General features: G+C 37.0%; 1 protein-coding gene across 2 annotated transcripts in view; it reads left to right on the top strand.

Annotated features, from left to right (window-relative positions):
- LOC136876041 (pyridoxal-dependent decarboxylase domain-containing protein 1) overlaps window positions 1-16,938 on the top strand; it is a 236,988-nt gene extending 220,050 nt beyond the window's left edge. The window contains exons 16-17 of one of the 2 annotated variants that reach the window (XM_068228198.1): window positions 3,178-3,407; window positions 16,851-16,938. In XM_068228198.1, the coding sequence (XP_068084299.1) occupies window positions 3,178-3,368 (191 nt within the window). In that variant the 3' untranslated portion in view covers window positions 3,369-3,407; window positions 16,851-16,938. Of the gene's footprint in view, window positions 1-3,177; window positions 5,262-16,850 lie in introns of those variants that run through there. The other variant, XM_067149657.2, reaches the window with a different exon arrangement.
- The last annotated feature ends 551 nt before the right edge of the window (window positions 16,939-17,489 follow it).

Below are 17,489 nucleotides of genomic sequence, written 5' to 3' on the forward strand. Positions count from 1 at the left end.
CGGACAAAAAATGTTCAGAGAATTTATACCATTTCCCGGAGGGGGAATGTGATGTGTCAGTAGGAGCAAGAGGACAAAGAGAATGTTCCAGAAAGAAATGAAATGGCGTATGGCTTTTAGTGCCGGGAGTGTCCGAGGACAAGTTCGGCTTGCCAGATGCAGGTCTTTTGATTTGACGCCCGTAGGCAGCCTGCGCGTCATGATGAGGATGAAATGATGATGAAGATGACACATACACCCAGCCCCCGTGCCAGCGAAATTAACCATTTAAGGTTAAAATTCCTGACCCTGCCGGGACCCCTGTGACCAAAGGCCAGCCATGGAGCCGGACTCCAGAAAGAAGTAGATGATGATGATGGGATAGCGTACATCGTTGGCGGTAAGCAAATACTGAAATCCGGGCCATGAAAGGGTCATGAAGATAGAATTCCAGATATGTAAATTCGGAACATGGTGGCAGAAGGTAAGGTAGCATTTTGATGATGATGATGATGTTTGTTGTTTAAAGGGGCCTAACAGCTAGGTCATCAGCCCCAAGGTACCATTTTAAGATAGTTTTTTGGGCAAAAGAAAATTCTGTGTAATTTCACCTAAGCAGTGTTTTGTAGCTGAAGATGTTCCTAAGGAATGAAACATGTTCTTCAAATAATTAATTTGCCGGGCTGAGTGGCTCAGTTGGTTGAGGCGCTGGCCTTCTGATCCCAATGTGGCAGGTTCGATCCTGGCTCAGTCCGGTGGTATTTGAAGGTGTTCAAATACATCAGCCTCATGTTGGTAGATTTGCTGGCACGTAAAAGAACTCCTGCGGGACTCTATTCTGGCACCTTGGCGTCTCCGAAAACCATAAAAGGTAGTTAGTGGGACGTAAAGCAAATAGCATTATTATTTAAATAATTCATTTGCTTAAAGCTAATATTTTGTATCAAACAGGTGGAAGGTTACTCTTATTGATTTAATGTAAATTAGATTTGATACGGGAAATGAAGCTGATTTCATGCAGTAAGTGGTATGTTCTGAGCTGTCAGCGGAGAGATGGTGTGGAAAGACATTAATAGACGAATAAGTTTAGTGGTGTTTTTGAAAGTAGGAAAGCTCACAAAATGAAGATAAACTTGGAATTCAAGAGGACAAACGGGGGCAAATATTCACTTACTGGAAGGGGAGTTAGGTATTGGAGTAATTTACCACACGAGATGTTCAATAAAGTTCTAATTTTCCGTGCAGTCATTTAAGAAAAGGCTAGAAAAACAACAGACAGGGAATCTGCCATCTGGGCGACTGCCCTAAATGCAGATCAGTAGTGACTGATTTGATTTATTTATTTATTTATTTATTTATTTATTTATTTATTTATTTATTTATTTATTTATTTATTTATTTATTTATTTATTTATTTATTTATTTATTTATTTATACACACAAATACTTTTTGATTTATATGTAGACAATATCAAAATTATTATAAAATAGAAATGATGAGGCTAATTTTTAAACAGCATACATTTGGAAGTTTGAAGGAACTGGTACAAAATAATTCAATTTAATAGTGTTCTAAATTATAGTTTTAAAATATATGAAAACATAAATAAAATTACCGTATTTCTCCGAATCCAAGACAAGTTTTTCTCAGAATCTCTAGTGAAAAATCAAGGGTTGTCTTGCCTTCACGACCTAACAGTAATGAACACCACTGGCAGCTACCACGGTAACGACGCTGCTTCCCTTCTCCCCTCACTCACGCTCGCAATATTTGTTGACCATCAACGTCCTTGTCTTTATTATACATTGTTGGCTGCAGCAACCGGATGTACAGTGCCTCTGTGTTACATCACTGGTTCTCGGTAAATAGTTACGAGAGAATGACATTCTATTAGCCTCTACAAAAACATTTCTCAAATCCGCAGAAGGGCATCAAAACATGCGAGCCTTTGAATTCTTAGAAAGGCCATGGCTACTCAGTGGCCGAATTATAATGCATCTACTGTACCTGTCGCTTAGTAAAATTAACGGTTTTATAGGCAGCAGGAATATTTTTGTGATGGATCATTGTATTGTAGAGACACGTGGAACTATTATTGTTGGCAAATTTTCAATGGGTTCTTGTCAATATTATGATGGCAATTTTAAGTTAATGGTAATTACATGCGCAGCTGCAAGAAAATACAGCATAACTAAAGCCAATGTTCCGCGTTAGTATGAAGACAAAGATAGATTAAAATATGTGCACTGTACAAAAAAGGCATTCAGTGTTCCGCAGCAAAGACACTTTAAAGAAGTCGAAGATGAACTTATGAGGTACGTGCACGAAAAATGCAGGGTTGAACGGCCATACCACGCCTCAATAAACTCGTTGACCTTCGAAACTCGCGTCTTCATTATACAATGCTAACCGCTGAAGTCGGCTGAAGCCGGCAAGTGAGACGTGCGTCCAGCAGCAGCTGGTTTGTACATGCTGCTTAGCAAAAATAACAGTTTTGTAAAGAGCAGGAATATTTTCCTGATGGTTTGTCGTATTGTAGAGACATGTAGAACAGGTATTGTTGGCAAATTTTCAGTGAGTTTTCTGGAATATTATGTTGCCAATTTAAGCTAATGGTTATTAAACTCACGAAAGGAAAGAATAATTGTGCAGTCGCAAGAAAATATGGCGTAAGTAAAGCCAGTGTTTGGCGTTGGTGTAAGACAGAGATACTGTAGTCTAAAAATGGGTACTGTACAAGAAAGGCTTTCCTATGATTTCACACAGCACTTTTAAGCCTGATAAAAATTTTTTGATAAGCCTGATTACATTTTTTTGAAGGAAAAGGTGGTGGTCATCTTGCATTCAGGGCCATCTTGGTTTCGGAGAAATACTGTAATATCATAACAATAATTATTATTAGTTTATAAAGAATAGTACCTATTTTTCATCCAAAAATTGAAAATATTGACGTTACAACATTATTGCTTTATAGAAAAAAATTGGCATTCTGAGTCAGATCAGGGTCCTACAGACCAATTTATAAATCTGGCACTTTGTTGGCACGTTGTTTTCTCTAGGTAAAACTATCAGCAATCAGCGTGAAATGAGGAGAGATTGAGAAAGAAGATGGTATAGCGTGAAATTATGTTACAGCTACTACTAATATTTTGTTTTTTGGAAATAAGCAAATGAAACTGCTGTTTACTATTGTACAGGTGTTGTGGAGAGCACGGAGAACATCTATCGTTACCACATGCAGCTACAGCAAGGTTTGACTCCACCCCCAGGAACTAGATCTCCTCCGCAACCTCAAGTGCAGACTCAGGTGGTTCCTACAGGTGGCAAGCACTCACGCTCCTCGTCACACAGTTCTCAGCAGTCAACAACACAGGCAACTCCATCGTAGCAGACCTTCCAGTGAAGTAGGAAATGAAATATACCATAGGTAATATCATTCCATCCAAAACTAGGTCGTTATATAGAATGTAGGAAGCTAAATTCACGAAATCATCACTAACGTCGTAGCTTATGAGTATTGATTAAACTTTGCTCATGGGCATCTAACAGTGAATGTGTCCACATAACTGACAAGGGACAGTTGCAGAGAATCTCAACAAAACTTTCATCTTAGAATGATAATGGTTCGTGGACAGTATTAAGATTTACAGCTGCCTTTAGCTCCTGATGAAGCAGTCAGAAGCTGGCATGTAGGGCATCTATAATGTATACAACCACCGAATAGTCTATCTACAATACTGAGGAAACTTGAAAGTGGCATGTGACGGTTGGTTTGTTATTCTGAAATTGTTTCAATCTCTTGTAGCAGAGAACAGATGTAATGTAATATGAACCAATTTCACTGTAAAACATCAGCCTTCCACCCGTTATTTGCCCTTTCCTCTCTCCATAAACAACTAACATACTTCGAAGATAGTACACTCAAACAAAATACAAAAACAGAATAACAGACAAAACAATAAACTTTCAAGACAAAAAAGAAAGTGCTTCTTTAAAGACTTGCCAGTTAACAAATATTTGTGTAATACACAATCTATGTATGGGCTTACGTAGACCATCTCGCTATTCTAGACAATAATCCACAACAAGCTGGTCGGCACAGTGACACTCGAGGAAGAACATAACAGGTACTAAAGCGTTCCTAGAGAATGGACAGTTTATTAGGGTACACTCTCCAGATATCTCTCCAGATGAGTCAAGTGCATGATTGGGACAAGAGGTTTACAGCTAACATCCTTCAGGTTCCACAGCATCGTATGGTAAAGTGCAGTAAGTTGTTCATTGTCACTGCCTCTCAATTATACAATGACCTTTCCACTTATTAACCCTTTTGGAGCCAAGAGCCGATCTGGTCGGCCGCTCCCCATCAGCTGGAAGAGGCCAGAGCTCCGCCTCCACTCTACTACTGTAAAGTGCCAGGCCGTTTTCAGTGGAAATACATGTATTTTAAAATTCGCGTATATCTACCGATGTATAGCAAATACCGGCATGAAATTTTCTACATACCGACTACGTAGAATAAGAAACTGGTCTGGAGTGATATAAAGAGTCAAAGACGTTTTATTGTTGATTTATAGTTGTCGATAACGTTTATTTTTAGAAAGAGAAAAATATTTTCGCACTTTCTCTCTCAATATCTACTTTGAAAAAATAATTTACGATACAAAAGATTATACGTAATTGTGTATAATGTATTTCTAAATACAATTCTATAGAATAACTAATTTGAACGAGAAAAATAAAAACGTAAAAAATAAAAATTCAAACATATGTCACTAGTAAAAACAAGACAATTTTACTCACCGATAAAATTCGCGTGTATGTATCGATGTTTGTCAAATTCTGACAACAAATTTTCTACGTGCGGACAACACAGTATTAAAATAATTCTGAATTATTAAATAAGTACAAAATAGTAGTTGATATTATAGTTTTTGTTTTCAGAAAAAAAAGTTTCTCGTTTTCGGTTGTAGTATACATTAGAAAAATAATTTTACAATACAACAGAATTTACGAAATTAAGAAATAAATGGCACTAAATCCGTGATTTACTTTGACCTACTAAGCGACCGCTGCTCAGTTCGGTACCTGCAGTTTACGAGGTGAATCATGGTCAGTGAGACAGATCCTCTCGGTAATTATTCTTGGTTTTCCAGACCGGGGTCCTCTCACACTCAGATATCTCCTCAATTGCAATCACTTAGGGTCACTTAGATTGAGCGAACCTCGAACCAACCCTCAGGACCAGGCGAAAATTCTTGACCTGGGCGGGAATCGAACCCATGACCTCCGGGAGAGAGGCAGGCACGCTACACTTGGCCCGCGGAGACCGGCATTTAGGTAATGATAGAGGACTATATGTGACTATAAGGTTTAGCAGAGAGTAAGTGAAAAGTAAATTGAAGTGTGATATGGGCGGAGAATCAGACGGTAGGGCATGTTTAGGTCCAAGAACTTCCTTGAAGGAGACGGGAGGTTGAGGAATGTTGTCGGGTTCATTGGGACAAATTTCCACAAAATGTTCTCCACAGACATCATAATCATCATCATATTCGTTATCACTAGTTTCATCTACCATCATATTCAGAGTAGCTTTTGTGCTGTTAGACACAATTAAACGTCTCTTCTATAGCTGCGATGATTCCGCGGACGTGTCCGGTATAATTTCGTCGCTACTCTCTGAACTAAATTCCCTATTGCTATCCGATAAATCATCAGCGTTAACTTCGCACTGTTCTAAACACTGCATTAATTTATTGTCATCAATACCTGCTGAAAAATTATCACGTGAATAACATGTCATTTTCCTGTCACAAATCCACTCACTGCAAGGAGCAATCTCTTACTGACCGGTTAGCGGTATTTGTAAACACAGGAAACGACTCTTGTGAAAGGTATAAGACCCTCTTAGAACTGCCAAAGCAAGGCCAGGCACACAATAACTTGTAGCCCCTTTACTATAGGTTGTAACAAAAGTATGCACTTCACTATAGGTTGCCTCAAAATTACGTATATCACAGAATTTTAAGCCGGCCGATGTAATCGGCTCTGGCAACTTCCGACTGGATTGTTAACGGCCGACCAGATCGGCTCTGGCAATTTAAAGGGCGGATGCTCGCACTACCGCCTGGCACCAAGAGAGTTAAGCCATGTAAGTGAATTTTTACCAAATTAATGAAATGAAATGGCGTCTGGCTTTTAAGTGCCAGGAGTGTCTGAGGACATGTTTGGCTCGCCAGATGCAGGTCTGTTTGATTTGACGCCCATAGGCGACCTGCGTGTCGTGACAAGGATGAATGACACATACACCCAGCCCCCATACCAGCGAAATTAACCAATTATGGTTAAAATTCCCGACCTTGCCGGGAATTGAACCCAGGACCCCTGTGACCAAAGGGCAACACGCTAACCAGTTAGCCATGGAGCCAGACACCAAATTAATTAAATAGTACAAAATATGAAATATCATAATCTCCTAGATACATTTCAGATGCTCAGTTTTATTCTTAATTCATCCTTGGCATTAAAATTCTTAGGTTTCTCTTATGTCTTTTCTTCCTTGTTAGTATAGTCTATGTTTATGAAATGGTAAAAGTAATATTGTATTCTCCTAGATGTTTAGTTTTTGGTCTTTTTTTATTCTCAGTAGGAAAATGTATCTTACACTTTTTTATGTATTTTTTTTAAAGATTTTGTATTTTAATTGATACATTTAAGTTAAAGTGGCAGTTAGTTATAGTCAAAGGGACCTCTGGCTTGTAATTAACTGTAAATAAATATATTTCTATTTCTATTCTTTGTTCGAGGGCTGTGGGTGGCTGCAAAACAAAATATTTTTCACATGTTCTGTGGACCCTGTTCTGTGGACCAGTCACCGTTCTGTGCTATGGGTTTTGTATAGATTCTAGTCTACCCTGCAACTGTCCCTTCCAAATACATTTCTTTCATAACAGATTCGTTATCTTGTCATAATGAAATATTCCATTTCAAACTCCATGCTGGGGAATATGGCTTATGTGGGCATATGGTTCAGTCATTTAAGCTGTCATTCGCTGATAAGAAAAATAAGATTAATTTCTACTGGTACTGGGAGATGCCAATGAACTACTTAGTGTGCTGGTAGAAGTCTTGTTGACCACGGCAGCTAACCTGGTGCCCAATATGATTAAATCAGAACTTCACTACCTGCATGTTCCGAATACTTGTTTTCTTCCAGTGGTAAAATATATACACAGTATTATGATTGTATATTGTAAAATATTGATATTATATATCAAAAGAAATGCCATTTTAAATTTATTAATTATGAAGATTGTAAAAATGTTGTTTATTTAAATATTTTTTTTATTTGAGTTGGTAGCGGTTGGTGTCAGTTTGAGATAGACCCAATTCCCTCCAGTACAAAAGATTTTCTTTCATGTTTTTCACTTGGGTTTGTATATATAGGAAGATACCTTGTTCATTTTTTATTTGTTGAATATTGATCACTGGCACAAAGGAAAAAGAGAATGTATCATGAGCTTCTGTTTGGTCATTACATGTCGATTGTATGTAGAACTTGTAGTGAAGGAGAAATGATTCTTTCTGGGTTTACTTAATTCAAAAAAATTTGTATAGTATCTACATAGGAGACTCATTTCACAAGCCGTAGCCACTACAGCATCAACAGTGTAAATCCACTCTTGTCTGTTTGACAGCCACTGGAATTGGGTCTGAGTACAGGGCAATCAAAAGATAAGCAAGTAGAAATTGTTTTGTTGTACACAGAAATCTTCTATATCTGCACGGCTCAGAACATTATCAATACCTATAAGCCCCTTTCAGTCAGTCAGCAAGTACAATGACACCGACACTAATTTCTGTCATGGAGAACTGCAATTTTCATGCATGCCCACAGCCTTGGAGCCACCAGTGAACACCACGAGTTGGTGATGCTATGCTCGCACATATTCGGAACATATAACAGGGTTGCCATGACCCCCATAGTATGTTTACATCCTATTATTTTATTCTGGGCATATTAGTATTTCTATCTGATGGAATATAACAGTCAAATTGCATTTTATAGTTTAGTTCATAGCAGGTTCCACACTTAATAGTACAAGATACTTGCCTTCAGTACATTACTCGGTTTGTGCCCAAGTCCCAGAATTTCCCCCAATTACTGGTGGTAGAGGTGTGAAATTATAGCATTAAATTTTTCTGTTTATAGCAAACTGATATTCAAGATAGTACTTTATAGCATTAATTATTTATAAAAATAGCATTTGTTAGCTATAATCTGTTTTGTTATTTTATTATGCCTGTTTGAGAAGGATAACAAAAATTAAAATATCAGGCCTGAAGTGGACATTCATAACCTAATCAGAATGATGATTTTTAATTAAATAACTAGACCTGTAACAGTTCCAATAAAGTTATCAAAAATGTTGCTATCACTCACATAAAATTAATGTTCTTTATATGCACATGCACACACATGTGCAGTTATATGTTGAGGACAACCCATTTTGCTTTCCAGTATAACACCAAATGAACGTCCATGTTTAAATTTAACAATAACCAGCAATTATTGTAATTTAAAAATCAACAAATTCCAGACAGTGCTTGCCTTCATATTCGTGCCTCCCTGCACCCCTTCCAGGAAAAGGCCTATATATCAGAGTGTGTCAGATTGGTCTGTAGCACTCTGTAGAAGACAAGAGCAAATGTGCAGTTCACAACATATCAGCTGACCTAATTGTGAGGTTTTCCAGCCATGTCATATGTTTGAAGCAAACACTCAACACTTTTTTTTTTTTCAAATTTAAATAAAGAAAATTTTGCATTCTGCAAAATCACTCATATTTAGCTGAAAATACCATTTATCCAATTACAGCATTAAATCACACTGGCCCCATGCCTGCCTCCTACCCAGATGCCCCAGGTTCAGGGACTTGGATCTGAAGGCTGGTTTATTGTCCACTCAGCCTCCGTAATTAAAATTGAGGAGCTATGTAACGGTAAGATAAAGGTGCCATGGTCTAGAAAGCCAAGAGGATTCATCGTGCTCACTGCACAACACCTCGTGATCTGCAGGTCTTCGGACTGAGCAGCAGTCACTTGGTAGGCCATGAGGTTTGGTTCAATTTATAAGATTAATTCATAATAATGGAACTGGCTTTTTATGATGAGATGTAAAGAAAAGTGGAAAAATGCATAAAAGGCATATTTTTATTTTCATCACATTTATTGCAGTTGCAATATTTTCACGTCTCTCATCTGTAGGCAATTAGTGGTAAGTTTTCATCTGTTGAAATACTTCAACTGATCAACTAACGAACTGATTCAAGATCTGTAACCCTACAATTAAGAAGAATTGTTTCTTTGAAATTGAGAAATATCAGCCAGTATTGTAAGGTGCATTATGGCTTATGTGAGTTTTGATTCCTTTTTGTAACACTTGTTATTTCAAAACTGTATTTCCATTAGTAATTGTAAATGTTCGTCACCTGTGCTGGAAAGTTATTTCACAAAGAACTGTTGAAGGTGGGTGATTAGTTTGTTGTTGTGCTGGAGGGGGTTGCAGCAGAACCCAAAGGCGACATAAGCAAAAAATCATTAAATCGAACACAGCTCTTTATGGTCAACAAAATTGTCAGTACTATAGTCCTGTGTACAAATACATTCAAACTGGATTGCTAGTGCTGAGGCTGTACTATGCACAATAGTAACGTATTAGCACAAATAACTGCTGGAGGGAATGCAGAAAGATATTGCTTTTTATAATATATGAGCTTGTTATGTGTCTAATACTACATTTTCTTCATTCTGAATCTGTAAGTTTGTTAATTTTTCCCAATGTTCCACAATGATGCCAAAGATGCCTGTCACCACAATTGGTACTGTAAGTGTAAATTACAATAAACAGTATAATTCTGGACTGATTCCCTGTTATTTTATGACTGTATGTCACAAGCCCATTGTTAGAGAATTGTATTAACACGGATCAAGATCACATACCCAGTTGGATGTTATTTTGAAAATACCACGTAATAGCAAAGTCTTAGCAATTGGTTCTTGCTGAGCAGCTGTTGGTTTGCAAGTGTGCAGAGTATGCATTATAGCAGCATATCAACATTTGCTTCTGCTTCAAACTCAAGAAAAATTTATAGCGTGGAAAAACTGACTGAGACTGAAGAACTCGGGCCAGGTTAGGTAAAATGTGAAAGTGTTGTGACTGTCGTAGGTCACTTACATAAAATCAACTTCATGGTCCATATCGCACTTTAACAGATTCACAAGTAAGTTGTTTTTTTCCACCTTGTCGATACATTACTTTCTTAAGACAACTTATTGGTTAAAAGTGGTTCATGTTTCGTATATTATTAACATCTTCAGCCACATAACACTGTTTAGATGAAAAATTCATATGACAAAGTATCAGTGCTTTGAGAGAAAGTGTCCTTAAAAATAGCATAAGAAGATTAAATGACAACAACTTGGTGCACCTTTTCACAATGGTGGTTTTCGACAGACATGCTGTTCCATACAGTTTTCATTATTAATCTTCTTATGCTATTTTTAAAGACACTTTCTCTCAAAGCATTGATACTTTGTCAATATATGAATTTTTCATCTAAACAGTGTTATGTGGTTGAAGATGTTAATAATATACGAAACATGTACCACTTTTAACCAATAAGTTGCCTTAAGCAACTAATGTATCGATAAGGTGGAAAATAAAAAGTACTTAGTTGTGAATCTGTCGTAGGTCAGATGGTGAATTGCTGATATTGAGACTTTTCAGTAATAATGCCAGGAGAAATAGACCAGTTATACTCCAGGAGTCTCCACACCACGAGAACACGCAGCTCTCGCATCACTGTTGATTTGTGAATTTTTGCCGAACACAAAGATGACTGCCTACTCACATGACCTAGATCGAGCAGGCTCTTTTCTATTTCTCAAACTGAAATGATAGGTGGAACTGCATGCAATTCCAGGACTCCTTCCATAAGTGCAGAAAAGTCCTTAATTTTCATTTTTTTTTTAAAGGCAGGTGTATTTGAAATGATACATACAGATAACTTGGCAATCATCATAGACATTTCTAATTTACATTGTCTTTCCCAGTGCATCAGTGTTGCTGGTTTTGACTGAGGAGACCATTCCAGAATGACAAGCTCTATTGCAACACTGGTTATTGCGTATCTCCAAGGTATTCCTCAGCGATAATTATTGCACGACATGGGACTTTCGCAGAATCAAATCACAATTAGAGAATGAAAGGTACAGTACTTACAAAATCAGTCCCGAGGGAGAAGCGTGAAAGAGTTAAAAACAAACTGGGCTCAGAGGTCAGGCGGATTAGTTAAATAATTAAGAAAAACTAACTGAAATAAAATAGACAGTAATTTCAAAATATTAATCTTTAATTAATTGAAATTGAATTAAAATGAATTATTAATCAAGTATTCAGTACTCTTTCAAAATAATTAAAAAAATGGAAATGGTCAACCAAGTTGAATTAATATACGTACACTAATGTCCCCAAGAATTAAATAAATAATTATTTGAAATTGAAATAAAATCTTAATTCTTTTTGTGTAAGCAATTAATTAATTACTTAAAACAGAGTGAGGTATCGGGTTAGAATTGAGTAGAGAATTGTTTCTGCATGACTTCCTTCAAATATTCTCATATGAAATGCAAGGATAAACTCGCAACCAAATTATCGTGCAATACCAGGATGAAAGTAAACTAAAGAGAAGGTTTTTACTCCAGAAGGCAATATAATTTTAAAACGTTAATGTGAAGAACTTGTGGACCTTATGGAGAGGCGTAAGCTCAAGGTATTGGGGTTGAGTGAGACAAAATGGAAAGGATATGGGAAGAAGCCCTTGAGAAATGGATATGTGCTGAACTGAAGTGGGAACAATGATGAATCCAAAAATGGAGTTGGCTTCCTCCTTCATAAAAATATAGACACACAGACAGATTGCAAGTGACTAATCTCATGTTTTAATCCGTATTGAAATCTGTTAGTATACATAATAAAGTTTTATTATGAATCCACCTGTTCAATACATTATAATGTTGTTACATTAAAATAACTTCATTAGTTAAAAAGTTACATATGGGACATGTTTCGCTCTCTTATAGAGCATCATCAGCCAAATCCGAATCTCAAACAGTTGTTATTTACGTAACAAAGACTTAAGAACCATTAGAACACTTTTGACAAACTTAAAACTTATTCTATTCAAAAATCATAAAATATAAAATCCTTGTATACATGGCTCAATTACATGTGCTTAATAGGAACATACATTAAAATTATGGAAAAGAGAGTACTAAAATATAAAATAAATAATATATATATCATGTCCAAAATCCTAGAAAGAAGTGAAGATCAATCTTAGGAGCCAATTTGTGGATCTTCTTAGTAATGAGATCTGGTAAAAAAGTTATTTATCCCTTGTGGATAAGAGTCTATAAAGATTCAAAATTTATCGTAAAATTTGATGATTGAACTTATAACAGGATAAATGTTGGTCTTCAAGAAATTTAAATGCCTGTCATGTGACCTCGGCGAATGCTGTTGGAAAGATATGTTCTTATAGTTGTCAATGACCGTTCGTTGAACTAATGGATTTTATAAAGATGATTGAAAGGGACGTAAATCAACGTTTGTATTGAAAGCTGCTGCTTGGTTTATCTTGTTGAATGTCTGTAACAAGAAAAGGAATCTTGTAAGTAATCGGAATTTGTGTTGCTAGTTAAGAGTGTGTTTCTAGAAACTTCACTTACCCCTCCAATTGCTGTTTGTCGGTTTGGTGTTGTCATACAAACGTTGATTTACGTCCCTTTCAATCATCTTTATAAAATCCATTAGTTCAACGAACGGTCATTGACAACTATAAGAACATATCTTTCCAACAGCATTCGCCGAGGTCACATGACAGGCATTTAAATTTCTTGAAGACCAACATTTATCCTGTTATAAGTTCAATCATCAAATTTTACGATAAATTTTGAATCTTTATAGACTCTTATCCACAAGGGATAAATAACTTTTTTACCAGATCTCATTACTAAGAAGATCCACAAATTGGCTCCTAAGATTGATCTTCACTTCTTTCTAGGATTTTGGACATGATATATATATTATTTATTTTATATTTTAGTACTCTCTTTTCCATAATTTTAATGTATGTTCCTATTAAGCACATGTAATTGAGCCATGTATACAAGGATTTTATATTTTATGATTTTTGAATAGAATAAGTTTTAAGTTTGTCAAAAGTGTTCTAATGGTTCTTAAGTCTTTGTTACGTAAATAACAATTGTTTGAGATTCGGATTTGGCTGATGATGCTCTATAAGAGAGCGAAACATGTCCCATATGTAACTTTTTAACTAATGAAGTTATTTTAATGTAACAACATTATAATGTATTGAACAGGTGGATTCATAATAAAACTTTATTATGTATACACAGACAGATGTCAAATATGTGAGTGATAGGATCATCCAGATCAGACTAAGTCTTGGTAATGCACATCAAACTCTCCTACAAGTATATGCACCGCAGACAGGATGTACCACAGAAGAGAAAGAGCAATTCCTTATCAAACTTGAGGAACAAATAACAGAGGAGAACGCAATCATTATGGATGATCTGAATGCCCAAGTTGGTAAAGAAAGACTAGACTGTGAAAACATCGTTGGCCCCCATGGCTATGGTAACAGAAACTCTGAAGGAGAGAACCTGATTGATTTCTGTGTGCGAAACAACTTAATCATCCAGAACACATGGTATCAGAAGAGGGATAGCCATAAAATAACAAGATACAGCTGGGATGGAAAGCTCAAGACTATGATCGACTTCATCATCACTGATAGAAAAGCGGGTCAGTATGTTACAGATGTTAAAGTCATACCCAGCGAGTGCCTAGATAGCGACCATCGGCTATTAATCGCTTACCTGAAAGATGTTCATGTGCCCAAAATTGAACAAAAGAAAATGCCAAAAATTAAGACATGGCTGTTGAAGGACATGGAGAAGAAAGGAAACTATGAAGCAAGGATAACAGCTAAATTACCCAAAACTGAGAAAGGGGGAGTAGAAGAAGAATGGTCCTTATTCAAAGAAACCCTTGTAAAAGAAGCCACGGAAATTTGTGGAAAAACAAGTGCCACACCAAAAGAGAAGGAAACACCTTGGTAGAATGACCGAGTGAAGACAGCAGTAAAAGATAGAAATATACTCAAAAGAAAATTAGACCTCGAAAAACAGAAAACGGATGATAGACGAAATGAATTAGAAATTTAACATCCAGCACAGGAATACCGGAAAAAGAAACTGGCTGTAAAAAGACTGATCCAGGAAGAAAAGGAAAAGTGCTGGGATGACTTTACTACAAAGATAGAGGAATACTGTCAAGGAAGTAGGAAACTACTGTACAAAATAGTAAACAGTAAAAGAAATGAAAATATAAACATCCTTGCACTGGAAACAGATGATGGTAGCTTAATACAAACAGAGGAAGGGATCAGGGATGAAATGAAGAAGTACTTCAACATGCTGTTAAATGGAGATGGGGACAACACCACCACCAATAATTGTAGTGTAGATGAAGCCAAAAGCAACAAATACCCATTAACATGGCTTGAGGTAGAAACAGCACTAAAGAGCATGCGAAATGGGAAGTCCCCAGGCTTTGATGATCCAGCTCAGACATGATAAAGGCAGCTGGAATACCAGGCTTGAATTGGCTATATAGAGTGTTATCGGTGATTTGGGAAAGTAACAAAATTCCAGAAGATTGGAGTTCAAAAAGGACAGCCGACGGAAATGTGGAAATTACAGATACATCACATTGTTGTCACACTCACTGAAGCTGCTGGAAAAGATCATAGAAACAAGACTTAGGAAGATAGTGGAACCTTTGCTTGAGGAAGAACAACACGGGTTCGGGAAAGGTCGAAATACTGTGGATCTTATCTTTATAGTAAAGATGCTGACAGAAAAGTACTGGGAATACGGAAGAAATCTTGTGATTGCATTTGTGGACATTGAAAAATCATATGATAGTGTTCCTCGAAACAAGATATGGGAATGTCTGGAAGACCGAAAGGTGCCAAAGTACTTAATTGACAAAGTCAAGATGCTATACCAGAAGTGCTACAGCTGTGTCCAGATAGGCAACGGACGATCAAAATGGTTTGAAACAAAGAGAGGTGTCCAACAAGGAAGTGCTCTGTCACCACTCCTGTTCGTAATAGTAATGGACAAGGTCATCAAACCTATCAAGAAAATGGACAGTGAACCAAACGCTCTGGTATTTGCTGATGATGTGCTTTTATGGAGGGAGCAGAGGCTGAAGTTCAGAAGAAACTTAACGAATGGAACAACACATTCAAAAATTTTGGACTGAAGATGAGCAAAACAAAGACAGTGGAAATGACCATCAACAGGGCAGGAACAAGCTCAAATATATTTCTTGAAGGAGCAAAAATCGAATCAGCCTCCCACTTCAAGTACCTCGGAAACACAGTATCGAAAGACAACACTGTTAGGCTGGAAATACTCTGCAGGACACAGAAAGCATCGAATTTCTACAGTCAAGTCAGAAATCTCCTCTGGGACTGCAAAATACCACAGAAAGCGAAAACAATCATGTACCACACTTACTTCGTACCAATCCTCATGTACGGTTTAGATACATGTACCCTCCTAAACAAAGACTTCGGTAGAATCCAAGCAACTGAAATGAGATTCATTAGAACCATGAACCAAACAACCAGAAAGGACAAGATCAGAAATGAAGTGAATAGGAAAGTAGCTGGTATTGAGGTTCCTATTATCAGTGTCATAAAGAAACGCAGACTTCAGTGGTATGGCCACATAATGAGAATGAACAGGGAAAGACCTGCCAGAAAATATTTCGACCTTAATCTCGTAGGAAGAAGACCACAGGGAAGACCAAGAAAACATTGGATAGAGACTGTAAGATCAGATGTGGAGGAGAGAGGATACAAATGGGAGGATGTACTGGATCCAGTGTTCTCCCCAGAAATTTTTGTCAGCCGGGTGGCAGGAATAAGTAGCTGGGTGGGGGGAATACTACTTCAAAAATGGGTGATAAAATTTCAATAAATAAATTGTTTATTCCCCTTTGGTTGATATAGATGGGGCACATGCTTGGATTAACAATAATATCAGAGAGGTAAACATAAACTGAAAAATTGATTTCACTGTTATCACCAACAAGACAAAATCAGATATATCTTTTTCTACCATTAAAAAATTGAAATTTACTTTTAGCATGACATTTTATATGTTGATTCTTCTTTTCTTCTTTGAGGCCCAGTTCTCTGCAGCCCTTACATAATTGAATTCTGTTGAGTCTGGTCCCTCTAGTGAAATCAGCATCAAATTGTTGAGTGTGCTCTGCTTCATATAATTCCTCAAAGAGGTTTTAACTCTCTTCAAAGCCGAAAATCCCCTTTCACATTCAGGTGTGCTCACTGGTATGGACAGTCCAATAGCAGCTAGTCTTGCTAAATTTGGAAAAGATTTCTTAAGCTTGCATGTTGTTGCAAACTTCATCATTATTTGTTTAGGTCTTAATCCAATGTAGGACTCTCCTTGGAACATTTTTGATGCAACAGACCATTCCAGTTTAGCGCTATTGTAATTTATGACTGGAGGACTTCCCATTTTAGAGTGGAAATCAAGAAGCAACTCAGAAGCTTCATTCTGATCTTGACTTTTTGCATTAAACACTCTTGAAAAGAAGGAAAAGATGGGCATATCTGGAAATCTGTGTTCTAGATGTTGGATAACAGTATCTATGTACTTTTTATAAATTGTTGTCTTGAAGGTCACAACATCGACATCTGAATAACTGATGTGGAAATCTGACCATTCACCAGCAAGATGATGACTCAGACTATGAAAATGATTTCCTGGAGTGTCTTTCAATTGTCAGACGCTGAGTTTTGTGGCTTTTAAGATTGGCTCAATTTCTGTCAAGTCAATATCTTGCGTTTGCCAACTCTAGACAATGTGCACAGAAGAGGTAAGATATCTGAAAGCATTATAATTGCAGCTAAGAAATTGTATGTCTTCATGTACTTGCTTAAGCCTACAGCTACAGCTGTAATATCATTCCTTTCAGTGGCCTCTCTTTCAAGTGCAGCAACAACACTCACCATAGATCTTCTTAGAGACTGTACAGCAGAGTCATGAGACAACCATTTAGTATCACTGGCCAATTTTAGTTTAATTTGAGCGCTGTCCATAATATTCTGGATTTTAGTTAAACCAGCCATCCTGACTGAGTAATTTTGAAAAAAGAAAAAGAGTTGTTTAAAATGTCATTAAACTTCACTAAATAAGGCACATCAGCTGCTGCGTGGGCACTAGCAAGTGCCAATCTGTGGTTAATGCAGTGACAGTTTACCATGAGTCCATTTGTTTTCTCTCTTAGCAGTGTTGCTACTCCCTTTTGCTTACCAAT

Source organism: Anabrus simplex, chromosome 6 (assembly GCF_040414725.1).
Source record: "Anabrus simplex isolate iqAnaSimp1 chromosome 6, ASM4041472v1, whole genome shotgun sequence".
NCBI lineage: Eukaryota > Metazoa > Arthropoda > Insecta > Orthoptera > Tettigoniidae > Anabrus > Anabrus simplex.